The sequence below is a fragment of the Gopherus flavomarginatus genome, chromosome 6, assembly GCF_025201925.1.
Source record: "Gopherus flavomarginatus isolate rGopFla2 chromosome 6, rGopFla2.mat.asm, whole genome shotgun sequence".
NCBI lineage: Eukaryota > Metazoa > Chordata > Testudines > Testudinidae > Gopherus > Gopherus flavomarginatus.
The window spans coordinates 70056243-70084172 of record NC_066622.1 but is presented as its reverse complement, the minus strand read 5'-3'; the positions used below and the strand labels follow the sequence as shown (position 1 = coordinate 70084172).

Below are 27930 nucleotides of genomic sequence, written 5' to 3'. Positions count from 1 at the left end.
TTCTGCTGCCCTTGATTCCCATTAACAAGGATAACAACCCTTTATTATTCCTGTCCCAATAACAAGGGGACTGGGGATCTAAGAGCAACCAGAAGTGATCATTTGGGCAAGCAATCCCATCATGCTGAGCACTTAGGCAGTGCATGTGTCCATGCAAACGAAATCAGCTCCTGAAGTCCTCTTCCACAGCTCATCACGAGATGTCAAGGGAGAGCTCATTCAGACTCTGCTTACATCAGTAATAAAGATTTAAAACCACAGGCACCTGAACTTACTTTGCTCCATAAAATACACTTGCAGAAGCAATTTGATGCTTGCTAGATTGCCACTCACAGATAGATTTCAGTCCATTGCAGAAGACCTACATAACACCCTCTGCATAATTTAAGCCCTGTGTTAAGAGTTAAAATAATATAAAAATAGTGGTAAAGCAGTATGAAAGGCTTCATGCTGGGGAAAGATCTCCCTACATGTGTTTGTGAGCAAGAGCCTGATTTTGAAGGTCTTTATATATTGCTGAATTCAGAGCAATCGATGCATACTGTACAAGTGCTTGAGACTTAAGTCTCAAAACTGCTCCTGTTGCAGAATGCAGAACTGGGTTTTGCCATGCAATTCAGTGGAAACTGAATCAGTACAGAGGTGCACAAACATCTACCAGCACCTAAGGATATGCGTGTGCTTTGAGCTGGGAGTGGGATTCCCAGCTCGAGGATGCATATCCATCTAGCTCTATTAGAGCAAATGCACTAAAAATATAGTGTAACCACTGTGACACAAACTGGAGGAAGGGCTATCTTAGGGTCTCAGATGTGTAGGTACTTAGGGTGGCTAGCCTGTCCTTCCACTCATGCTGCCATGTTTACGCTTTATTCGAGTGCACTAGCTTAGTTTTAGCTAGCATGAGTCTGTCTCCTTGAGCAGGAAATTGCACCCCCAGCTCAAAGTGTAGACATACCCAGATAGAGGAACAGACAGACATGGTGTAACTTGGAAACGCTGCCAGTCATGCTTCTGCATGCAGAGCTGGGCCCAAGTTGCAAAATTAAATTCCAGATGTAAATGTCCCCAAAGCTTAGGATCTGGTCTGATGTTTTGGTTTGCTTCAAAACAGAGAGGAGCCAGCTGCAAAGTTGAGACCTGGATCCAAAATTCCGCACAGTTCAGGGGAGTTTGGATTCAGGATTTTGGTTTCAGCCCTCTTCTATTCACAGGAGCAGATTTTTTTCCCAATGATAGAACAATGGGTGCTGTGTACTGTCAGGATTGCTAAATAGGTAATTCATACCACAGCACTTATCATTTCCACAAACTTGTAGTTTCAGATATTCACTTTGTTTGTTATATTATTTAACTGTTAAACCTAAATCGATTTTAACGGCTGATGCCTGCACTAGACACATACCTAATGGAAATGAAACCAAACATTGTTTTTCTTTTTTGACTTGCACATCAGTGCTCAGTGCCTGGATCTGGTTTTCTTTGAATTCTAAGTAAAGTAAAGATTTTCTTGGTGTCTCCTTGGTGATTGTGTTTGTTTCAGGAATTGTGAGTGGGTGTGAATGTATAAGGTGGTAATATATAGTTGCATGGCTTTTGTGGTTTTGAATTGGACATTATTTGTCCTTGGCAATCTTAACAGTTGAACAGAGCTTTCTGTGTGTTTTGGTATTTTCGGGGTTCAAACTTGCACTTTTGAAGTTCTCAAACTCCCATGGACTTCACTGGACGTTTAGGGTTCCTTAGCAATGCCATATCAGTCCCTAAAGGCTATAGGGGGAATCAGTGGGATCCTAAACCTTGTTGTAGCTTTCACAAAGAGAGCTGTGTTATGAGCACCACTCATTAGCAAGTGGACAATTCGGAAAGCCGAAGATTGCAACTTTTATGAGAAATAGTTGCTATAACAAAAATATGTTTTTTCTTGTGTAAAATTGTGAAGAGTATAGAATTATACTTAAGTCAGAAGAAGAGTTTTTATTTGGCAATTCTGAGAGCGCAAGTTGTTTTCCACATTAATAGTCTTGATTTGATAGGCCTGATTTCAAGTTTAATATCTGGCCTTGCAAAGGGCTCTGTATTAGGCCTTAGGCATGCATATGGGAGCCAATGCTTCCTAGTGGTGAGAGCACAGGACTAGGATGCAGGAGGCAAAGTTCTGTTTCCTACTTCTGCCATTGGTCTGCTGGGTGACCTTGGACAAATCATTACCCCTCCTTGTGCCTCAGTTTCCCCATCTGTAATATGGGGATAATGATACTGACCTCCTTTTTAAAGCACTTTGAGATCTATGGATGAAAAGTGCTGTATAAGAGCACTAAAAGCAGCAAAGAGTCCTGTGGCACCTTATAGACTAACAGACGTTTTGGAGCATGAGCTTTCGTGGGTGCACCCACGAAAGTTCATGCTCCAAAACGTGTTAGTCTATAAGGTGCCACAGGACTCTTTGCTGCTTTTACAGATCCAGACTAACACAGCTACCCCTCTGATATAAGCGCACTATACCTTTAGGATCAGATTTGCCAGTTTTACACCAGTGTAACTAGGTGAGTAAAATTACTGATGTAACAGTCCCAAGGCAAGGAGCCACTGGCTTGTACTGGGGGGCGGTTCTCCCTGCCCCCCAAGCCTGCTCTTGCCCCCCTGCTGAGGCCTGGGGCCAGCCCCCCCCCAGAGGGGCTGCATAGGGCACCAAAATGTCTAGGGACAGCCCTGCTCCAACCGCAAAGCGGAGAATGGAGTCAAACCACAGTTTTGTCCTAAATGGTGAAAAATTTGGGGTGTGTTTTATGTTAGAGGGGATGACATAAGCAATTTCCATGTCAATCTGGAGAAAATGTTATTCTCTGAACTCTTAGAGAATGCTTAACCTGTATGAAAATTCTTTTCAGATGTTTGATTCTTTAAAATACAGATTTTAAATTTTATAGTAACCCAACTAATGCTGCAGATTAAACCAATTTATTCAAATCATGAAATGCTATGCTGCCTTTGACCTCTTGTAGCCCTCTGAGTTTTGCAGACACTGTACTGTGTAAGAGCAGCCATGTAACTGAAATAGCAAGCATTGCATCTGATCAGTTATGCACTGAGTCAACACAAATGTTGAAATGCATGTGAACAGAAACATTGCATACATCTCCTGCAGTGGCTCACAATTCTAACTGTTCTCTTGTGGCCCAGATCTAGCTGCCTGCTACTTATGCTTGGCATTATCCTCAAGTCTTGATTCAAAACCATTCACCATTTCAGAGATGATGCAATATAATAAACTTGCTGCCTTCTTATTGTGTGTCCTCCCATCCCCAGCTCTCCTATGATGAGATGGAGGGAAAAGTTTGGATAGTTTTCCGGAGGCCAAAGTCCCAGATCAGCATCTATCCAGGAGAGGGTGCTGAGCACTGGGCTAGGGAACCCTGCCAGGAGCAGCCGAAGGAGAGCAAGGGATGAGGTGTGGGAGGAGCCTCATGTGGAAATACTGGGGTTTGTGTAGTCATTTGCACACCAGGGGGCTTGGCTTTTGTCCAGGCCTCTCTCTGCTTTCTCTGTAGAGTATTTAGAGCAGAGATTATCAACCAGTAGATTGCGATCTCCAGCTACTAGAAGTCCGGTGGTGCAGCGGGGCTAAGACAGGCTCCCTGTCTGCCCCGACCCTGCACCGCTCCTGAAAGCAGCCACCATGTCCTGAGGGGAGAAGGGGGCTAGGGGAGGCGAGGCATCTCCTTGCGCTGCTCCTGCCTGCAAGCAGCTCCCCCGCAGCTCCCATTGGCCGGGAACGGGGAACTGCAGCCAATGGGAGCTGCGGGGGCGGTGCCTGCAGGGAGGGGCAGTGTGTGGAGCCACGTGTCCCCACACAGGAGCTGCAGAGGTGTGTCCGCTGCTTCCAGGAGCGGCGGGGCCTGGGGCAATCAGGGAGCCTGCCTTAGCCCTGCTGCACCATTTACCAGGAATCTCCTGAGGTAAGTGCCGCTTGATGGGAGCCTGCACCCCAGCCCTGAGCCCTCTCTTGGAGCCAGCACTCCATATCCCCTCCTGTACCCCGACCCCCTTCCTGCAGCCCAAATCCCTGGCCCAGCCCTGAGCCCCCTCCCAGAGCCAACACCTCATATCACCTCCTGCACCCCAACCCACTTCCTCAGCCCAGTGAAAGTGAGTGAGGGTGGAGGAGAGCAAGCGACAGAGGGAGGGGGAGATGAAGTGGGCAGGGCCTCTGGGAATGGTTGGGGTAGATCCTGGGTTGCACTTAAATTACAAAGTGACCTTGTGCATAAAAACGTTGGAGACCACTGATTTAGAGCATTCCATTAAAATCCGTTCTGATCCCTTAAGGTGAATTTCAGCTTGAGTCTTTCCTTTTATGTTTTGAATTAAATATTAGCAGCATTTCCGAGCACATTAAGCTAGTTAGGCCACGTAAAAGATGAGATGTGAATATTTGTAGCAGGAATCATTATAGAGAGGGCCAGATTCCAACCTCAAAGCTGTTTGTCTGAGGTAACTCCACTAACTGGAGTAGAGTTATTCATGAATTACACAGAATAAGTGGGCCAGATTCTGATCATTCCATTATCTTACATTAAACCAACATTGTAGGTCTTTGTCTAGAAACCACCTTTGATGAATAACTGGCTTTCAGACAAGCCAGATAGGAAAGTAATTAAACTTCATGGAAGCCTCTTCTTCTAAACACAGATATCTAGTACCCTGAAGTAAAGTCACTGGTGCACTGTAATTCAAGGAAGGTTTTTACTGTACTTGTGATTCAGGGTTCTTGACTTCAAACAAAGGAATTCTACTAATGAGGCGATTAAATTAGGTCACTAATGAAGTCAGTCTGTAAACAGTTACCCTCAAATTAACTGTAGTGTTTCGCTTTGAAGTGTCTGATGGAGCCTGAAATGGCTGATGTAATATATGGAAATATCTCCAGGTCATCTATGTGCTGTGTCTTTTGTCTGGAAGGATAATTTGAAGGCAGTGAGGATGCTCTCCTTTCATAGTCCTTTCAGGGGTAATCTTTGAAAATGGTAATACTGGGATGGAAGCGAAGAAATCAAAAGTTCACTCTTTAAAAAATGTAAATACTTTGTCTTTTCTGAAGGTCTGTACAGCGTTTGCTTTTGAGCGAAAGCACACTGTAAAGTATTGAATTATTCTTAGGCTGAATGGCAGCCAGTGCAGATGCAAAGTGGTAGCCTAAGCTCGCTATGAAATTTAAAATCCATTTAGGCTGTTCATCAGCTTGGAACAGATTTAGAAAAGCATATGAACACACTCATGGGCTGTTGCCTAAAGCTTTGGTGGATTCAATGAATGCTAGTCTATAGAAATGCAATCCAGATTTTTCAATCACTGAGCTTCTCTTGTATCCCATCAGATGACCAGGTCTTACTGAAAACAACTTCTACTCAAAGGTATTCTTTTCAAGTACCTGAGCTCTGGAAAAAGATGGGTGTTGGGTGTGTATGTGTGGTTGCCTTTTTAAACAAACCTGTTTTTTTCAGAGCTAGTTGGACAGTAACTGCTAAAGCAGGCGGGAAGAAATCTATAATGTGAAGATTAAAATATGTTCGTATATTCTTTTTTTCCTGCCCCCAAGGCATGTAAGCTGGTGCTCAGTTGCAATGTAATAATACGCTTACATGTGTCGAATAATCCCCCAGTCTCTGGTGCTCTGTATTCAGGCACTGGACTCCTCATGTCAACTTCATTGTTTATGCAACTAAGAAGAACATCTTCAAAAGGGAAATGTGGGGGAAGCAGCAGGGGAAGAGTAGAGTTCTCTCTCCTTTCATACTCCCTCCGTCCAAGAAGTGTATTTTGAGGTCATTTTAAAGACAGAGGGTCCAATTCTCTCCCTGTAGAGTGTGAGTAGTTCTCATGGACTTCAATGGGAGTTACTTATACCCTGGGAAGATGGTGACTTACATGCTGGGAGATTTTTAGAAAGATAAATGGCCGACTTTCTAATGCTTTATAAGTGGATATCACCACAATAAGCTCCCTCCAGAATCCTTCAGTAGGCCTGATTCCAGTTTCAAGGAGAGTGCTTAGCATTCGATGTATAGATTGTATGGTATGGAAAGGAGCAAATGTGGAAAATAGTGTCCCAGTGACCTACTCCAGAAAAGTCTGTTACTTCAGAACCACTGCTGGGAGCACAGTGCAAAGCTGACTTCCCTGAAGGTTTCAGGTATATTTTCCCTATTTTAATGTAGTGTTTCCTTCTTCATTAGATGTTGAAATCCCTGCCCTGCTTCCCTGAAAAGACAGGAATGATAGTCTAAGGGTATGGCTACACTTACAGTTTTGCAGCGCTGGTAGTTACAGCTGTGTTCGTACAGCTGTATTGGGCCAGCGCTGCAGTGTGGCCACACTGACAGCTAGCAGCGCTGCAGTGTGGCCACATTTGCAGGCACTTGCAGCGCTGTTGGGAGTGGTGCATTGTGGGCAGCTATCCCAGCATTCAAGTGGCTGCAACGTGCTTTTCAAAAGAGGGGGGTGGGGTGGAATGTGACAGGGAGCGTGGAGGAGACAGACAGAATGGATTTTTGGAGTTGACACTGTTCTCAGCTCCCTGCCTTGCAAGAAGTTCTAAGGACTGTGCCTACTTTCAATCATTTTAAAAGTTCTGACTCCCTTCCCCCACTCCTCTCTCATTCACTAATTGTAAATTATTTACTGCTAAATACCCGTCAGACCAGATCAGCAACTGCTGAACACGGACTTCCCCCCTCCCCCCCTGCCGTGTGAGCATGCTGTTTCTCTCTTCAAGCAAACAGCTGTGAACATTCCAAAGTAATTCCCCTGCCTGCCTCCGCTCGCTCAGCAAACAGGAGCTGTGTTTGTTTTTTAAATAAGCAGTTTGGCTGAACTCCGAGCTCTCCCTTTCTTCCAGTTTGTTGTGGACAGGAATTCTGGGATACCTCTTTATACCCCGGAGGTCAATAAAAGCGCTGGTGGGTGTCCACACTTGCTGACCAGCGCTGGATCACCAGCGCTGGAATCCCTACACCCGAGGCTCGACCGGGTGTACAGCCAGCGCTGCAACCAGGGAGTTGCAGCGCTGGCCGGGCTTTGCAAGTGTGGCCACATCCTAAGTTGCAGCGCTGTAACCCCCTCACCAGCGCTGTAACTCTCTAGTGTAGCCAAGCCCTAAGGCTATGGCTACACTACAGGAACTATACTGGCATAGTTACGGTAGGTACATACGTACGATATATAGCTATGCCAGTAGTGTAGATGCAGCCTATACTGACGGAAAAGGTCTTTTCGTCAGTGCAGGAACATCATCTCACTGCACTCACGGAAGCATACTTCCGCCTACCTAGCCAAGGCCGGCTTTAGGGCGATTCTCCCGATTCCCAGGAATTGGGCCCTGCGCCTAAGAGGGCCCCGCAGCATCTGGAAGAGGGGCCCCACACTCTCCACCGAAGTGCCACTGGAAACAGCAGCAAGCGACTGAGCTGCCGCCGAATTGCTGCCGCTACCGTCTGCGGCAGCTCAATCGCTGCCGCTGTCTTTGGTGGCGTTTCAGCGGCAGCTCTTTCAAATCGGGTCCCGCATGTCCTAAAGCTGACCCTGTACCTAGCTGCATCTGCACCAGCAGTTAGGCTGGCAAAGCTATGTCACGCAGGGGTGGTTTTTTATACCCCTGAGCAACATAGCTGTGTTGACCTGAATTTTAAGTGTAGTCCAGTCCTAAGATACTACTACTGCAATGACTTCAGAGCACACTTAGCAGACACTAATTTTTCTGTGACAGTGGGACTGAATTATTCCAGCTATTCTGCTATGGTCTCCTGTTTTGGTTCTTGACCATTCTGCATCTCTGCAAGGCATTTATTCCAAGTACAGACTCTTCCATCAGTACATGCTGGATGTAGTGCTTCTTACCATAGTTAAAAGGACCTATGCCTGACAGTAAGGGTTTACAGGACTGTGTTTAATGCTCAATCCTGCTATTGTACTGTCCAGCACTATGGTATCTGAGCCCTTGAAAGCAACCTCTCAACTTCCACTCCTATGCCCCAGTCTACTTGGAGACCACCTGTATTTATGTTGGCTACTCCAAGCAATGAGAAGGAAAGACTTTGGACATATAACACTGTGCATCACGAGTTCTCCTTATTTTTTATTAATTGCAGTAGCACCAAGGGACACCAACTAAGGATCGGAACCCCATCATGTTAGGCACTGCATAGATACACCGTGAAAAGACAGAGACCAGTGTCTGGGGATTGAACTATAACTAGAGTTTCCAGCCAATTTGTTTGTGTGTTTTGCTGTATTCAAATAAGCTGCGAATGCATTTCATGCTCATGAAGGCGAGGTGTTGACAGCACTGGACTGAGCCAAGCAATTATGGTTATTCTGCAGTGGCTCCAAATAACTTATGAATGTATCCCTGGGGTTTAATGCGAACCTCCTCTACCTTCCTTACTCACGAGTTGCTGCATGTTTCATGGTACTTCTTAGAACAGAGAATTAAAATTGCTCATTGGTATTTAGAAATATGTTGATTGTTGTGAAGTTTGAAACCTGGTGATAATGAATCTAAATATTTCTTTGATGATCTGTCTAACCTTTGTATTTCTACTATACTCCTCACTGTGGCATATTACCCTGGGGGCCAAATCTTATAGCACTGTAGGCAAAAGTCCCTTTAGCTTCAATAGGAATTTTGCCCATAAAGGATTGTAGAGTCAGCGTAAGCATTCGTGGGACTAGTACCCAAGCCTGGGACAGCTGATGTTCCCCCAGGAGGCCATGCAGAGCCATTAGGTGCCGCAGGCAGTACTGCCCAAAGGGACCAGAGCGAGAGCACCCTGCAGCCTTCGATTGGCCCTTGCTCACTGTTTAACCCAAGAGGGTGCCCTAAGAAGTTGTCTGGGCAACTACACAAATTTCTGACTTGCTGCAACTCCAGACCTCACCTCGCTTTCTAATATCCAGTCTCTGACCCCAGGCTGACCCTGACTCTTGCCTCCTGATTCCAGCATGCAATTGCTGACCTGCAGAGGGACAGTGGAGCCTGCACAGACTGAGAGGGTAGTGCTGGTGTTGCCTGTGACTGTAGGAGTCAGGGAGCTGACACGCAGCGGGCACAGACAAGGCTTCCTCATGCCAGTGGTAGCAAGGTGCCTCACAACCATGGGTACCCCTGGAAAGCATCACAGGGAGCACTCAGCTCAGATGAGGAAAGGGATGCGAAAGTGACATCCTTTGTGCCTCCCCAATCATGAGCCAGATGTGGGCAGATGCAGGCTGCCCTAAATTCCACCTGCATCCCCAAAAGATTTATACAGCAGCTGGGATTAGCGAGATGTCAGAGAGCCCAGTCATGCCCACTTTGCTCCTACAGCTGTGAGGGGAAGTGTGCAGGAGCTTCTCTAACAGTTCTGTGCCATGGGGGGAGAGAGGGGTCCCCCTAATACTGGAGTGATTCTGAGAGCTGGGTAGACTGGCTGGGGGATTTCATTTTATTTATTTATCTATTTTATGTCGGCAGTGCAGCACAGAGTGGCTGGATCACAACACAAAATCAGAGGAAAGCTGGTTTTGTGAATAATCACTGACCTGGAATTCAGGGGAGCTGGGTTCGATTCTTGGCCCCGCTATAGACTTCCTTTGTAACTTTCCGTGTTGCTTAATCTCTGCTTGCCTCAGTTCTTCATCTCTAAAGCAGGGATGTAATGACTCTTCCTTTCCCTCACACTTTGTCTCTATATTTCCTATTTAGATTAGAGCAGGGAAGGTGTCTCACCACAGATATATACAGCATCTATCTAGCACATTAGGACCCTAGTCTCCTTTCAGGCTTCAAGTGTCACCATAACATAAATAATAAAAAGTACTAAGATTTTTGCCTGCTGTTGCAACTACATACGGCAGCATTGGCAGGGGTGGGAAAAAGCTTCACCTTCTTCATACCACATTTTTAATCAATGGATGAATTACCCTGGGGCTGGATTTGTTTTTAACTGTGTCTTCAATGAGTAACTTGATCATTTTGTTTGAATATGACAAGAGCTGTTCTTTAATGCTAGGGATAATTACTATTACCAAAGCACAGCTTGAAGTGGGACGACAGTACTGTAAGCAGTCACCTACTCAGAGGAGTAGATAATTAGGAATATTGCTTAGCCACAGCCAGATCTACATCATGCACTACAACGAAAATTGCTTTGTTTTGGTTTGGGGGGGCTGGGATTTGACTGGTCAGATGTGCAGCACTTAGTTGTGGGCAGACATTACTGTAAAAAAGGTGCTGAGGTCCTTTGCTAACAGGATTGTTCAGAGGAGAAAAGGGAATTAGAATTAGAGGCTATCGCAGGCTTCTTTCTAATGGTGATCCCAGAACTAACTGGGCTTCAGCAGATTATCACATTCAAACTCACTGTGATTACCTGAGTAACGACACTGGAGATTACACACTGATCCTGCTGAATTGCATCAGACTGGAATGTTGTGCAGGAGGTCAGACTAGATGATTAGATTGGTCCCTTCTGACCTATGAGTCTATGAGTCTATGATATACACTGTTCACCATGTGCTGACCTTTCTTCTGAGTTATTGTGGGACACCGCTATGGCAATATGGAGCAGTTTGCTAATTTAATTCCCAGGATTCATTCTAAGTGCTCTGGATCTGATTCTCCTCTCACAGAAACTGGTGTTCATCAGGAGCAAGTGCACTGAAGTCAATGCAGTAAAACTATATAAAACTGGAGTTAGTGATGAGGTCTTTTGTATGTAAGATATGCGCTGTGATGTCAGCATAACAAAAAACCTAATACAGTCAAGAATGCTTTGAAAAACACTACCAGCTATTGTACATATTTTAACTAATAATACTTAGAGACATACTATAACGTGCATAAAAGCTGGAGTAAGTAGCAGCAGCTACACTGTTGTTAAGGTTTTCTAAGGCTACACTCACACTTTACAGCGCTGCACCTGGGGTGTGAAAAAACACCCCCCTGAGCGCTGCAAGATACAGCGCTGTAAAGCGTCAGTGTAATCAGGGCAGCAGCGCTGGGAGCTCCCAGCGCTGCACGCTACACCCGTAAGGGATGTGGTTTACATGCAGCGCTGGGAGAGCTCTCTCCCAGCGCTGCCGCTCTGACTACACTCACACTTCAAAGCGCTGCCGCGGCAGCGCTTTGAAATTCCAAATGTAGCCATACCCTAAGTGTCTATATATTCCAAAGGGGGTCTCTTTCAGTTGTTTATAATGTCCTCAAACTTTTATCTTTCAAATTACTGAAAATGTCTAGGTCTGGTCACTTTCTGAGGTTAAATTTATTTTTGGTTTGGTTTGTGTTTGGTGGGGAGTTTGAGCGAAAACAGTCCTGCTGTTTTTCCATAGGAAGAGAATGGGGCGGGTGGGGGGGAAATACACCTTCTCCATTACAATTTTTTTCAAGCTTTCTTGAACAGATCTTGCACTTTAGAGATTGAAATTTGACAGGGACGTTTCCTGAAAAACAGGTACTTATATCAGTGACAATCTGCTTAGATTTGACTGAGTTTTAAGAGTAGAAAAAATGTACTTTGTGCATATCCTCTGTTTTTTATTGTACCACAGTAGATTTCTTTTTGAATGTACAATATCCCAGGATTCTTTTGGTCCAATGTATGCGTGTGTATTGAAGTTGAAAGTTAATCAATGGATAGTTTCTCCATGTTCTGTTACAGTTGTGGATTTTTGCATAAGAAAAATGAATACAATTTCTCACATGCAGATGGAATATCATTTGGGAAGATTTAAGAAATGAAACAGAGCTTCAGACATTAAGCTTGCAAAGAGAAGCAGTCAGAAATTAGTAAATGCCACAGTTAAGGTTGTATGTACATGTGCATTACAATACAGTCTTTAATTTTTTGGTCATGTGGCATTTTTGTGCAGGATCGCGGTCTCAGGATTACATTTACACTCTGGCCACGTCTACACTACAGCATAAAATTGAAATTATTAAAACCAGTTTTATAAAACTGGTTTTATAAAATCGATTTTACGCGTCCACGCTAGGGCACATTAATTCGGTGGTGTGCGTCCATGGTCCTAGGCTACCATCGATTTCCAGAGTGGTGCACTCTGGGTAGCTCAGTAAAAGAATGAGGCCTATAGCTTCGATTTCCGTCCACACTAACCCTAAATCGATATAGTAATATCGATTTTAGGGTTACTCCTCTCGTTGGGGAGGAGTACAGAAATCGATTTTAAGAGCCCTTAAAATCGATTTAAAGTGCCTTGTAGTGTGGACGGGTACAGCGTTAAATCGATTTAATGCCGTAGTGTGGACCAGGCCTCTGTGTAGCACGATGCCTTTGCAGCACTTTCTGTCCTGCAATGGGGGGGGGCCAATCAGGAAGTTTTGATGGAAGTATTCATTTTTAGTTTAGCTGAGTTGATGCAAAGAGAGAATTTTAATGTAACTGTTTCTGTCCATTCTTGGCTTTCACAGCCTCTTAGAGCCTCACTTGGTTAATTTTAGGTTTTCCACTCATGCGGTTGAACCATTTCAGGCCAGTGTTTCTACTACCCGTCTCTCTTTTGAGGGGTTTATAACTCATCAATAATATTTTACATTGCACTGGAGCCAAAGCATTGCACAAACTTTGGGCTTGATCTTGCTTTCACTGGGAGTTCTGCCATTAAGGGTTTGCAGAATTGGGCTTTGTATGCATCCAGCACCACTAAGATGCAGCCTCTTCTGGGGAAGGGAGCAGCAACAAACAGTGCACACCAATATTGTTCTACAATGTAGGGACGGGAGGTCCCCTATTCAGACAAAAATTGCCATAGGGACTAAAGTGATCACTGTTGTAAAGTCTTGCCATTTTGTTTCTGTTTAGTTTTGTGTTTTTCTTTTTTTTTGGTGGGGGGGCATACTACTCCCTTTTCTGCACCCTCTTCCTGCTCCCCCATGAGAATAACCTCTGTGGGCCCCACGGAGAGCCGTCTGAGGGTTGAATGGTCTCCCCATGCCCAAACAGCCCATGGAGTGAGTGTATACCTTCTTCATCCCTTCTGCACCATGCCCAGACACCCTAGGTGTGGGCCAGGCCCGTCGTGAGCCCACATGGACATTGTAGGACTATAGCAGGGTGGTCACCCCACTCCAGCCCTGAAGGGGTTGAAACAGCTCCGGGTTGAGGGATGCCGTGGGGAGGTCTGGAGAAAAGGGGTTAAAACAGCCAAGCTAGGCTGGTTGGAGCAGCAGCTACAGCTGTGTCCAGCTCAGTTAGGGCCCAGCTGTCCCTGACAAGAGGGTTGTGGGCTAGAAGTTGGAGGAATCTCTCTCTAGGCAGCTTTGGACAGAGATAGACCTTGCTGCTTGACGGAGCAAAGGGTACCGTGGGCAGAACAGTGCTGGGGAAGGGGCAGGCTGAGCTGGGGACCTCAGGCCTGGCAACCTCCCAGGCTATGGCCTGACAGAAAGACCTAGAGAGGTACTGGGCTGCAAGGGAAGGCAGTAGGTCCAAGCTCCCCTTGCCAATGATGAGTGGCCATTACACTGCAGTCTACCCCAGTGAACAGGGGCTAGATGATGACTGGCAGTAGCCACTGAGGCAAGGGGGGGATAGAGGGTTGGGGGTTCCCCTGGGAGGGGAGACCCAGCGTCTGGGGTACTGTGGTGGGCAGAACCTGAGGGTAAGGGGCACTGTGGTCCGGGAGGGTCATAGGGGCTGAGGCAGGTGAGTCACCAGCCAGCAGAGGGCACTCTGAGCTGGACAAGAGCTAATTCCCAGGATGACCAGCAGGAGGCACTGTGCCAGTGAGTCTCACTTCTCTACAAGGATGTTTGCATGGTCCTTCCTTCCATGGGAAGCAGAGCCGGGATTCGGTCCTGTCTCCAGGGTTCATATTGCCAGATACTTCTTATATCTTTTTCTTTCAAGAGCCTGAGATGTATTTATCTCTTGAGTAAACTCCTGTGCTTCCAGCAACATCTGCATTTGTGTTTCCAAGGCACAGTGTAGTGTGCTGTTCCATTGGGTCAATATTTTGTTTTTAAAAGCTTGCTAAATATGTCCTACAGCATTTAAAAAAATCTCATTAATGCACATTTGCATAATTACTGCAGATCAAAATGTCAGCTTCCACACTGATGTGGTGGTGGTGTTTTTGAAAAACAACCACAATGATCACAAAAGAATCATGTTGGGAGACAAGAACATTTAATGTCCGAGAAAAACCTGTTTTGAAGTTGATGGCAATAAGACAAAGAGACAAAACTAAAGAATTTCCAAAAAACATCTGGCACTGTCTTGAACTCACCTCAACACGTGTAGGTGAGGACTCACTCTGTTACCAGGGTGTTGATTCACATAGTATAAAATATATGAGCTATGGTCCTCAGGGCAAAGCTAATATAACCAACTGTTGATGTGCAGTTTGTTGGTTTGTCACACCCTTAATGTAATTCAAACAGATTTTGGCCTGATGTTTTCTGTGATTATTATTTTATAGGTGACCCTCTCTGGTAGGATACCCATCTATCTATAAGTAAAGTCATGCATACTCTGTGGCAAGCTGAACCTAAATTCTGCAGTAAAATTCCTAAAGCTTGTGGCAACTTCATTTTAAATGTACCAGAGAGGCTTTTAATAAATTAAATATGGGATTGAATATTACACTCGGTATAGTAGCCCCTGTGCTATATATTTTGATAGTAAACTGTGTATTTAACTCTGTCCCACATATTTAGTTTTTATATGACAAAGATTTTTTTGTACTGACCCTGTAGAACTGCATTGCAAAAGTTTCCTTTGGGAAGCTTGAGTTTTGGCAGCTGGATAAGGGGCAGTTGAGGTATCTGGTAGCTGAAGAAATGTAGAAATGTGAGGCAGTCTGAGGTTGTGGTCAAGCATATTAGCTGGATGTTTCTGCTAAAGGTTCAACAATAAAAGCATTAGTACTGTCATTTTAAATTGTCATCTTTTGGTTTCAGAGTTAGCACCCCACTGAGATGAATGGGGCATTTAGCTCCTTTCAAAACTCTTTTTTTTCAGGCTGCCTGCAGACTAAGGCAGATGACAATGCACTGTTCAGGTTTTCAAGGTTTGCTTTGCTTTGCAACCAAAATAGCTAGAAACATGATTTTACTTTTAAATAAAAGTTGGGATTCTAGAGCACAACTCTGCAACAAGGGTCAAAATACACAGCAAATTCTTCAGCCATGGAATGTAGGGGAGTCTGCCTACAGGTTACCCATGTACATAGAGTTTACACATACCCGATTCCTTCATCTGAAATTTCAGAATGGTAGAAACATTTCACATTCACCAATACATGAATGTTAGGTCATGTGGTCCTGTTCCCTGTCAGGGCAAGAATACTCCATACTGTATTTCTGTTAGAGTTTTCTCAATTCTAGTTTTAAATGTGCCAGATGCTGGAGCGTCTACCACTTCCGCACGTTGATTATTCTACAGTCTAGTCTGTTGCTTTTCCTGAGATTCAACCTGAATTTTCCCTCTCTTAATTTCAGCCCAAATGGATGATCTTTATTTTTCATTTGGGTGAGCAGAACTCTGGATTCTTCAGCTGTTGCATTTCAGGCTGTGATCTTGTCAGGTCTCCTCAAGCTAAGTGCCACCAGGGTTTGCCTCCACACAGATGGGAGGCTCTGTCAGTATAAACCCAGAATATAAAACCTCAAAGTATAAAGAGCACATCAGGGAGGGGTCTGATTCAGCATGGGGTGCTCTTTCCTGGGAGCTGGTACTGAACATATGCCCCAGAATGATGTGTGGGATACTGGACTGTTGATGGCCTGACTCTTAGAAAGCCAAGACCCTGGCCTCTTGTCGTCATTAAATGTCCCATGGTATTTTCAAATAGCAGTGTTAGCTCCTGTGTGCTAGCTAAATCCTAATTAGGTAAATACTCTCTCCCTGTTTAATTCCTCCTTTGAATGAATATGGCATTCTTCATTTCCTGAACTGTTGTTCTTTATAGAGTTTAAAAACTGCCAGGTTCCACCCCAGAGAAGGCTGCATTTTGGTGTGAAGAGGTATGCTCCAGGTATATGAATACCTCTTCCAAGGGTTGTGATGGTGTACACTCATTAGTCAAACAAAGCTCTTTGACATACAGTGCTTGTCTCCACAAGCCTCACACATCTACAACTAACCCAAGAGCATTGGATCTGATGCAGTATCTGCCCCCAGATACTGTGTTTGATACTAAAGACTGGTGCTTCAGAAAAGCTGACCTGTCATTTCTTATTGCAGGCTGGCAGTCCAACCTCCGTTTCTGCTCCTCATAGCTTCTCTCGAACCTCTGTTACACCATCCAATCAGGACATCTGCAGGTAATGTTTGTTGTTTGTAGAGCTGCAGTGGGGCCTGTACAAGGACCAATTTATGAAAAAATCATGTACACCAGGAAGTAAGCAATCTAGGGCTCTGATTCTAAATGTCCCATTTGTTTCTCTCGAATACTGTCTAGTGCTGCTCCATGGGATCCACCTACTGTTTGCTTGCTGTGTTTACCAGCCCAACACTAGCCATAATTCTTGTTTCTTCACTTTGATTATACGTGTTCCCTTGTATAATTGTTTTTACTTTCTGTGCTTTTATTCCACTGTTCTGCATGCAGTTCCAGTGCAGTATTTTCTGAATGTTGTCATCACAGTCCAGTGCAGTCTGCTGTTGTCTTGAAAAATCCTCACTGCCAGAATTCTCTGACACAGGGGGTCACAGTGACAGTAATCTGTCAGGACACGTTACAGGCATCAAAGAGAAACTCCCATGGGCAGGATTGGGTCCATGCGCTTGAGTCTGCTAAAAATGCAAAAGCCGCCAGAGCTCTTAAATTCTCCAAGTCCCTCAAGGACATGGACCAGAAGGCACAGAGCACCACAGAGGGCTCTAACTATGGGGAGCGAACGTGCTCTGAAGGCAAACTGACCCCGACACAGGAGCAGTGTTTAAGGATTAACAGATTTAATCAGAAAGAGAAGAAATCACTCAATCTCAGGCCTTCTTTTAGCAATTCTAAACACTCTTACATGCCGTCTCTTTCCCCCACCTACTCGAGCGCTTCGGGAGCAGCCGAGAACCACCACGCGGTGCATATACCTCTCCTGGATGACAAGGTGGACAATGAGATGTCAGCAAGAAGCAAAAAGCTGCTGCGCTACCTCTTTTCCTTCTCCCACAGCTCGAGTGCCAGCAGCCTGCATAAGTTCCATGAACTAGAGAGCTATCCAAGCCACTTCCAAACTGCAAAATCCTCCAGCGTGCTGGTGGAAAGCACAGGCTTCTGCTCTGATGACATGGGGGATGATGACGTATTCGAGGACAGTGCCTCCGTGAGGTTGAAATCAAAGGAGCTGCGGGCACCACTGTGTTCAGTTGAGAAAGACAGTGACCTAGACTGCCCTTCTCCCCTGTCAGAAAAATTCCCCCCTCTTTCCCCTGTGTCCACGTCGGGGGATGCCTGCAGGTTGGTTTACAGAGAACGCCTTCCTCTGCCCCCTCCCACACTCGGCGGTGACCTGCTCTGCTTTCTCTGCCTTTGTGTTCTCTCACCTTGCTTTAATATGTGCAGTTTGAGGCCTGCTGTTTTTCCAATGCTTTATTAGTCCACTAAGTGGAAGCTTGCGTTTAAGTCAGTAAATTCTTTGCAACCCAAAGCAATTTGCTTCACAGCTCCGCATTCCAAAGTGGTTTTATTGGTGCCAAACCCAGGAATATCTGAGAGAATCAGCTACACATATTAAAGGCCAAGCTGAACGTTCTTAGCTTAAAGAGCAATGTGCTTTGCTGATGGTCATTGGAAAATGGGCCATTTAAGTGTCACTTCCTAGATTTGATCAACTTACGTATGATTTTTTTTGGTAAAGCTTTTCTGTTTATTTCCATGTATCTGTTCATAAAGGGCCTCGGGTGAAAAGCGTAATTCAAGGGCTCACTGTTAGTGATGAGCCAGAACATGGTCCTGATGCGTGTCCATCGTGTGAGGCCAAACAAGTGAGGTGTGGTCTGGATGGACTGTGCCGCTGCAGAAACTTAACCAGATCCGGAAGACATAAAGCCCTATCAGAAGCAGCTACCTAGTTCTGCCCCCTCAGCTGGGTGCAGAGTCTGCCACTCTGCCTCAGCCTGGTTTTGGGTAGGCACTCGGTATAGTGAGAATTGGCCCCTGTTCTCCTATCAATCATCCTCTCCAACTCCTCTCTCTCCCCTACAAGTGACCCAACCTCTGCAAAGGCCCATAATGTATCCCCTGCTTCCTGACTCCTTTCCTGTTACCACCTGCCTCCCCAATGCTACTCACCCTGCCCCCTTGTTCAGCACAGTCCACCTCATTGCTGCTTCTCATCCCTGGGCCCCAGTGATACTTGCCAGCCCACTTACCTTCACCACTTGGCTCCTCAGCCAGCAGTCAGAGTGCAAAGTAGCAGCTGGGTCACAGGGACTCAATAAGGGTTTCCGACAGTGGGTAGGTGGGATGCTCCAGAAGATATTGGTCCCATCCTCACTGACCTTCTGCACTCGTGCCCCCAGTGTTATTCTTCATTAACTTTTTAAAACAACCTCATAGGAAATTAATTATCCGTCTGCTTCCGTGGCAATATGCAGAACCAAGTGTCTCCGTTAACTGGAGCTTGAAATGGAATTGGAACTGCAGTACCTTGGACTGGCAACGTATTGGGAGAGGAGCTACTCAGTGCCCACTAGGTTAATCGATAGGGAATATGGGGAACCTTACTGTAGCTGTCATTGGCAGCCATTACAAAGTGAGTGAGTTGAGATGGGCAGAAGATCTAAACATTCCCAACTTTGGCAAGAGTCCGACCAGAGCTCTGCAGCCTGAGTCCATCTCTTGGTAACTTTTACTAGATATAATCCATCCCAGAAGGCAAGATTCAGGCCTCATAGGTTAGCCCTTCATGTTCTTGTGGAGTTTGTGTGGGTATGATGGTTTCTGGTTTTTTTGTTTTTTTGTTTTTTTTTTTTTAATTGTAAACCACAGTTAGGTTTACACCTCTGTGAGCATGTTCTGTCATGGGAAGTGTCCGTACTGCTTAAATGCCACTCTCAGTAAAGTACTATTGTTCTGGTAGACAAGACAATGCGTTGTAATTTCTTACCCTGTTCTTTCTCTTTTCATTACCAAATCTCTTTCAGACCTTATGTGTCTGCCCAGTGAGCTAGAGAGAAATTGTGTAGTTAGCAGTGTTTGTGCTCAGTTATTGTGTGTCATATTTTATTTTATTTGTTGGTATTTCTTATTGATAAATTTCTTGGTTTGAAATGTATGTCGTTTGGAATCTTCACTGGTTGACCGTGCCTGATCACAAATGTTAAAAGCCTCCTCTATGTTGTTTTGGTTTTCCCTGTCTCTGCTGCTGCCTCCTAATGAGCTGCTTTGCTCCTGATTCAGGATATGTCACTGTGAAGGAGATGAGGAAAGCCCCTTGATTACCCCCTGTCACTGCACAGGAAGTCTTCATTTCGTGCACCAAGCCTGCCTGCAGCAGTGGATCAAGAGCTCAGACACTCGATGTTGTGAACTCTGCAAGTATGAGTTCATCATGGAGACCAAATTAAAGCCCCTACGAAAGGTAGGTCCAAGGACTGGTTCCAAAGAAATAGTTTGCCTTAAAAGTGTGGCACTGCTCGCAAAAGTGACTCTTTTTTAAAACATGGCACAGTGGGACTCCATGCTTATCATCCCTCAGTGATTCCATATACAGTCTGCTCAATTTTATAAATCTGTATTTTCTACGTGAAAATGCAACCTGGGATCTGAGAGTGAAGCTGGATTTTTTCTGGTTTCATGCATCACCAGTAATAAAGAATCTGCTGTCAGAACTTAATTGACATTCCTGTTGATGCGGCCCAAGCCAGAAAAAAATCTATTTTCCTCTCCAGTGACTGGGTTGGCTCCACAGGACTAACAGGAATAAAGAAGAGGAAACATTTATTTTAGTCAGCAAAGTCAGCAGCTGTAACTCTGAAAGTACACCAGGAACTGATCTGTTTTGTTAGGGCCTACCATTTCTACAGTCACCTTTCAGAGCTGAGACCCACTCTAAAGCACAGGGTTTGCTGTACTGTTGCCCATATGGTTTATGAATTTTCTTGAAGATGTGGGAATTGTAGACTCTGTATTTTTCATATTTATTTGTAAAATGATTCCATTGAAGTCCTTTGGTTACATAAAAAATAATAATGTAGCAATTTTTTTTTTAAAGCCAAAATCTTATTTATGGTGCAATGAAATTCACCCAGAAAAATAATGTTTTGTTCCTTTTCTGCACTGAACATACATAGTAACATTTTATGACTTCAACTTGCTAGAACCAACAGCTATTATTTAACACTTTCTGCCATCTATACACCCACTGACTTACCTTACCGATACTGACGAACACAAGGATCTGTCCATTGTTGTGTCCAGTATCCATTTTCCTATCCCAAATACCTCTGTCTTTCAAAGGCAAAGTTGATGCTCACCAGTAGGATTTCTGCATAAGAACCACTAATATTCTTAGCACTGGCAAATCATGCTGTGCCTGCCCATGTTAGAGGTTAATAAAAGTAACCTCAGTCTGAGACAAGAATAAGCATAGAAGATTAAAATCAAGCAGATGATCCTGAATCACTAGGATGGGGAGTCCAAAGTGTAACCATCCAAGGGCTGTAATGGTAGTTGGCCAGGATCCCAAAGCCACTACTAATCTACAGAAAATGAAGCAGATTTCAGCCACCTTCATCTTTAATACAGAAGTGCAGTCTGCAAAATATATAGCTCAGGACATGATGCTGTTCTGAACAGAGACCTCTTGAATCATGATGGAGACCTGCATTTTGGGGCCTGTCGTTTCTCCCAGCCACGCCTTCTTATATGTGGAGGAAGTTAGCTGTGAGCTGCACTCTAGAACATCCTGGGTGCCATTGGGCCTGCAGGTCATGCTTTGGCCATCCCTGATGTTGGACCACAAAGAAGACCAAACAAAAATAAAATAAATAAAGGCAAGGATAAAAACACAATAGTCTAAATTAACAAACTGGCTAGTGGTTTGGGGCATCTCAGTTTTTTGAGGTGTCAAATTTGGAACACCTTGAGTGGATGCTCAGCATTTTCTAAAAATCTGGTCCCTATGAGGCATACCACATTGGGCACCCAGAAAGGGAAGTATCCAAAATCCACTCATCATTTCTGAAAATTTAATCTATTATGAAGAAACCAGGTACCAAAAATGATCAGAACAGAACCATAAACGGGGGAGATGGGGAGGAGGGAACACAAACAAACAAAATGGAATTAGGCCTCAAAAATTCCTGAGATTCAAACTGCAGTCAAGCTGACACCTCATCCTCAATTCCTCCTGTATTGTATCCTGTCAATCAGGAGAAAATAACCTGTAGCGGGACTGTGAACAAGAGAAGGCCAAAATATAGGCGTGGTGCTTGCCAGTAGCATAAGAACCAAAGTGATCATTCCAGGTTTAACTTCAAGTCCCAGTGGGGATAAAGCAGTCATGAATCAGGTCTGTAAAGTGTTTGGCCCATTGACCCCATAAGGAGAGAGTCCGAGTTTCCAACAGAGCTAGGAAACAACAACCCAGCTTATGAAGTAGAGCTGGTCAAAACATGGGAGCTTTTTCCTTGTAAAATTTTTATGAAAATGAAATAAAAAATCATTTTAATCTAAGTTTTCCACAGGAAAAAAATGATTTTTGGCAGAATTTGGTAACTGGAATATTTGGCCAAACACACAAATATTTTGATTTGGAAATGCTGCCACGGTGCCTCATGGGAGTTGTGGTTGGGAAGCCTCAAGCTCCTTTTTCTCTGTTGTAAGCTCTGTAGGCCAAATTCATCCATGCATTGTCAAATGCAACCCAATGGGCTTGCATAGCTGTAACGGAGAAGAGACTATGCGTGGCTCACAGTGTGAGCCAGAGAAGGTGTCTGAAGGATTTCTCCAATCTGAATATGAGACTGAAATGCCAGACCCATTCTCAAATGCATCAAAAATAAAAGCCTTTTTCGAATGATTACCAGTGGTAAATGTCTTTAAAAATGTCTAATTTTTTTGCATCCTTCCTACTTAGTAATGGCCAAAACGTTGTGGTTTCTAATGGGACTATAACAAAATCATTGATGGCTTGGTAATCAGCGTACATCTGGGCATTTCAGATGGTACTTCATCTCATTGTCTCTACTGGTTATTCAGAGGGGAAGTGTGGTTCCGCATTAATATACTTGAATATAAAACATAGGTAGCAACTTCCATTGTTTCATCAAATAGCCTAGTATGTACGCACTGAATACCTAGACCTAAAAGCATCAGTTTCCATTGCTTGAACTAAAGTCAGGCTATACACCTGGGGGCTGTAACAGACTCCCATCTTCTGTGGGTTTGGTACAGAGACGGGCATGTAACACAAACTGACCAGTGGCTCGCCCATTCATTTCTATAGCAGTGTTTTTATATTAGTGGTGCCAAACCTTCCTGAGCAACTACCATTTTGCCAGGCGTACTTGCTGGTGCCCCCCACCTCTCATTCGGCCACAGAGCAGTGGGCACTCTTAACAGACAGTATTGCTTAGGCTGTACAAAACTGGGTTTGGGATCAGCCCGAGCCCTGCTGCACCACTGGAGTGTGTACAGGTAAATAAGGCGTGAGCAGCAGCAGTGCACCGAGGCCCAGCACAGAGATTTGTTGTTAAGACCAGCTCCTGCTCCCACTGAAGTCATGGGAGTAAGATTGGAGCCAAAAGTCACAAGGGAGAAACTGGAGTGCCAGTCACTACTGCTTGAACTTGCACCCAGATATATGGACTAGTGGGTTGCGGCAACTACCTGACATAATGACATTTAAAAAGAAATGCTTCTGTGTGTTGTGAGGAAAACAGCCTCTGCCTGTCAGGTGTGTTCACTAGTGTTCCTTTCATCCACTGCTCTCGCTTCCACAAACCTCTAACCGCTTGCTCTGCCTTCTGGATTTCTTGCTAGTGGGAGAAGTTGCAGATGACGGCCAGTGAGAGGAGGAAGATCATGTGCTCTGTAACATTTCATATCATTGCCATCACCTGCGTCGTGTGGTCTCTGTATGTCCTTATAGACAGGACTGCTGAAGAGATTAAACAGGGACAGACTACTGGTATGTTACATTATTTTGTTTCTTATTTAAGTGACTCTGAATGGAAAGAGGCGGATCTGTTGAGCAAGATGATGTGTTTTTTAAACTGTCAGATCTCTGGCTTTAGTAATTAAAATAAGGCCTAAAGTTGCACCATTTTAACTAAAGGTGTGATTCTAAACCAGGTTAGTTAAACTAGTGCAACTTTGTGTGTGGACATTCTTAAATCGATTTAAACCTGGCTTATCAGTGTAGTTTGCACCAGTAAAATGTATGGCTGCAAGCTAATCCAGTCTAACCAGTTTTAAACCAATACAAGTGTTCACGCACGAAGTTGCACTGCTTTAACTAAATCTATTTTTAAACTGGTACCAATCCTGTGTAGACAAGGCCTAAGTGTTTCCTGCTTTTTATTCCTAGTAGCCCTGCAGATCTAGCACAGCTAAAAAGAGAGGGAGCTAGATTCAGCACCTCCTTATTCATTGGTAACAGAACTGTGTATTAAAGTCCAATCAGTTACATGATGCACTGACACAGTTGTCACTAAGGACAGAGTATGTCCTGCTGAAATTTCATTCCTGGAAGTGATGAAGGAACCACAAGAACCTAGCCTGACTCTTAGATCTCAGGTTGCATTTGAAGGGCTAACAGTTAAAAATAAAACAGAAAAATATAACCCACGTTTTTACGTGTAAGCAAAGCACATTTGCTGTGGAAATAATTGAGCGTCAATAAACTTGGAAGCCCACAGTCATTTTTAAGTGCAGCCACTTTTCAAAATATACATTTTCATGACTTACTGTCATTTTTCATTTTCAGTTGTAGTTTGATTGTACTTGATTTTTGTTTAGCAAAGAGGCTGCTTTGAATGAAAGCTTCTGGTCTCTCTTCCATCTGACAGCATCATCTATGGGCGTATTGAAAATTGTTGGCCTTTTAATGCAAGGGATCAATAAGCTTATGAAAAGCATATGCTTTCAAACATTTACAGCCTTTAGGTCATTTTAGATGAGCATAAATAGGAATAGCATGAATATTTAGTACTTGGTACTGTACTCCGTTTCAGAATTCAAATGAAATGAGCAATCTGATGAGTACTACAGTAAGCTGGCTAGTGTGTGTGTGTGTGCATGTGTGCATGCACCACTGCCTCCGTTGGATAGAATTGAAACTGCTGGGCTGCATGGCATAGGTCCTATACTGCTAACAGCTAATGGGGTTGCATTTGTAACCAAGTGGCAGCGTCCTGTGCTTTTTGAGCAAGAGAATCTGAGTTCTGTCCCTGCCACTGCTGAGCAGTTCCAAATGGTCATGTGTGTGCAGCACAGTGACAGATGTTGTGTCCGAGAAGGTCATGGATTTGTTATAGTATTGTTGATTCTCCATTAAACTTGAAAATGGATGGATCAGCGTGATGTCATGGTCTTTCCTGCAATGCCCCTAACCAGCCAGTAATGGAGAGGGTTGATATGTATAGTACCTACACTGGAGAAGATATACAGTACTAATGGTCTCTAAATCTAGCAGACAGAGCTATAACAAGATCCACTGGCTGGGCGTCCAATAGGGACAAATTCGAACTAAAATAATACTGCACATTTGTAATAGCGAGGGTAGGTTTACCAAGGGATGTGGTAAATTGTCCACCATTTACAGCCTTTAAATCAAAATTGGACGTCTCTTTCTAAAAGAGATGCTGTAGTTCAACTCTAAGTTATTGGGCTGGATATAGGGACTACTAGGTGAAGCTGTCTTGCCTGTGTTAGGCCTGAGGTCTGACTAGATGATCCCTTTCAGCCTCAAAGCCTGTGAATCCATATGTTGTGTGATCACTGAGTGGGCAGGAAGAGGTATAAAGGAGCCTGAACTGTTTGCGAGCTGCTAGTTATACCCTGTAGGGAGTAGTACTCCCCGTGGGCTGTACACAGAGTAAAGCAGGGGGGTTGAGTGTGAACAGACCTATTAACTGGAACTGACAGGCTTTCAAAAACGAGAACATAACTGTTGGTATAACAAGAACTGTTTGCATTAAACAAACCCTGTGACAGAGAATGGTGTACTTGTAAAGAGAACTTCCTACCACACTTGCACCCTGTGGACTTTGAGAATTGGACTAGCTGCTGCTCAAGTCCGGGACCTGACTTACCTCTTCTATCAAGTGCCCTGTACACCTATGGCATCTTATCAATAATAATAAAGGAACCTGGGAATGATCACATCTGTTTGCTCTCATACAGTACTGCCAAGGATTTTAACCCAAATTCAGATGGGTTTGCATGTGAGATTCTGATTGTGGCCTATTCTGTGTCTCTCATTTAAAGGATACTGTGCAGCCTAACTAATATTAATGTGGTCCTTTCCTTTCCTCCAGGGATTCTAGAGTGGCCATTTTGGACTAAGCTGGTAGTTGTGGCTATTGGCTTCACTGGAGGACTTCTATTCATGTATGTCCAGTGCAAAGTGTATGTACAGCTGTGGAAGAGACTTAAGGCTTATAACCGAGTAATATATGTACAGAACTGTCCAGAAACTAGCAAAAAGAGTATCTTTGAAAAACCTGCATTAATGGAGCCAAACATTGAAAATAAAGAAATGCTTGGGGTCCACCATTCAGATACAAACTCTTCACATTACACAGAGCCTGAAGACTGTGGTGCAGAAATCCTTCATGTCTGATCTTTGGGGGCCAGGGCATGGTGAGGGTTCTGTATGTTCCTGAGGATCAAAAGCATCATTGTTTACTGCAAACTGCTCTACCATTTTAAAATCAGCTAACAGCCTAGCACTGGCGGATTACTTTAAAAAAAAAAAAAAAAAAGCATTTGTTTTACCCCCCTGACATATCTGTCAGTATGTTATCATGGTTCCATACCTCTCGATGTTTCGTCTCTCAGACTGGCCTGTACAAGGAGACACCGGAGGCTTCACTGGATGAGGCAAGGCGTCAGAGTATGGCAAGTCTGGTGTGAACCATCATCAACTTCATGGAGTCTGCTTCTTTTTAAAAGACAGCTCGCTCTAAACTATCCCAAAATGCATGTGGGGTAATGTAAGCCTTGATGAGAAGATGGCTTCAGACATCGAGGAACAGCTGAGAGAGAGGAACGAGAGACCTAGAATCTAATCTACCGCTAACACTGCCACTAACATTTCTTGTAGGCAGCGGCTATAAGATTATGCTTTACATATTGTGATAAAGGACTCACAAAGCATATAGCACTTTTTAAAGTCTTTATTTTGTAGTATATGTGTCCAATGAGAATGAAACTTGAAAGAATGTCTCATTTCAAAATACCCCTTTTTAATACTCTCTCTTGATCCACTTACATCCTGTTAGGTCCTAAACCTCTTGCCTTACAAAAATCTAATGTGGTGTCCAACGCATACCCACAGTATAACACTAAAAACTCTGCTTCTTAGGGGTTTTCTCTCAGGAGAAAATTTTTCAAAGAATATTGCACTTGTGACTTGTAAATGGAGAGTAGTGGGTGTAAAATGTTTGTTTTAATATGTAATGGTTTGTTATTCTGTTCTGGGGTTGTGGGTTTTTTTGTTTGTTTTAAATCAACTACATAGTTGATAGACCTGCACATATCGCTGATGTAACTATCATTCCAGCCACTGGCGAAGGGGCTTGGACACTGTATTGGTATAATGTGAGCTCTTTAGGAAAAAAAATACAGCTGAAAATGGTCTGTCTTCTTTAATGCTGTATTCTGTGTGACTCCCAAGAATTTGACAACACAAAGAAGGGTTGTTGGAAACAACTAATAAGGAGTAAATATTGCATAGGGTCTCCTATTTCTACATAGCTGAGGTTGAAACCGTCTTCTTGTTTTAGCCCAAATTTTGATATATTCCTTGGTCGGAGTGATTTTGATTTGTTTGTTTTAAACCCGTGAATGGCTGATGGTATGAACTGTTTGATGGGAAGAGGAACATGTATGGAGTCAGGATGAAGAGTGCTGGGTAGAGTTGTCCAAATGTTTAAAAGTACATGAGCTTTCTTAGGGAATCATTCTTTCAACTAGAGTAAGGGTGAAGGTTGTCTCAATCCCAGACCTCATTAAACCAGACCGTAGTGTCAGCATAATTGAAATGGAAAAGTCATAATTAAAAGGTATTGCACAAGGTTCCTAGTTTTAAGAGCTGACTTGCTCCATTCGAGTCCAATCCAACTGCCAATAAAGTCAATGGGAATCTTTTTATTGACAGTACTGGGAGTTGCATTGGGCCTCTTAGTTCATTAGGAAATCTGTTTACGTGTTGGAGTATTTGACCAAATCCCAAGGTCTTTATCCAGGGGTTTTTCAATCCTTTCTCAGGCAAACTCCTACTGAGCAAGGGTTTGGCCCAATGAAAATAGTTGGACACTGGAAAGGAAAAACTGCAGATCAGAGAAATTTCCATAAAAATGTGACATTAATTTCTGTCTTGAACTTTTTGATAAAAATCTGTGGATTTCTTTGAGGCAAAGGAGGGAGGATGCTAAGGGGACATCAGCCAGTGGTTTCTCAAACGTGTGTGTCTGTGTGTGCATGCGCACTCCCCCCCCCAACTTACTGGCCCTGGTCTTTGTTAATAACATGTACCCTGTTTTTGGGATGCTTTAAAACATTGCAGGTCTCTAGACAATATAGCAAACTGCATTGGCATAAACTTATTGCTGTGGTGGGGGCCATGATGGTCCATGCTCAGCCAGTGTAGACAGGCGAGAACCCTCCCCTTCTACCATCCATGCAGTCCTCATCTCCTCATGCATGCAGCTGTTGCCTTTATCCGCTGCATTCTAAAGTGCAATTATCTGGGCCCCT

The 27930-nt window shown here is 44.0% G+C and overlaps 1 protein-coding gene across 2 annotated transcripts in view; it reads left to right on the top strand.

Annotated features, from left to right (window-relative positions):
• LOC127054183 (E3 ubiquitin-protein ligase MARCHF8) overlaps positions 1-27827 on the top strand; it is a 218141-nt gene extending 190314 nt beyond the window's left edge. The window contains exons 4-8 of one of the 2 annotated variants that reach the window (XM_050960173.1): positions 16245-16324; positions 16612-17460; positions 19405-19585; positions 22990-23137; positions 25488-27827. In XM_050960173.1, the coding sequence (XP_050816130.1) occupies positions 16245-16324; positions 16612-17460; positions 19405-19585; positions 22990-23137; positions 25488-25792 (1563 nt within the window). In that variant the 3' untranslated portion in view covers positions 25793-27827. The remainder of the gene's footprint in view (positions 1-16244; positions 16325-16611; positions 17461-19404; positions 19586-22989; positions 23138-25487) is intronic. The other variant, XM_050960174.1, reaches the window with a different exon arrangement.
• The last annotated feature ends 103 nt before the right edge of the window (positions 27828-27930 follow it).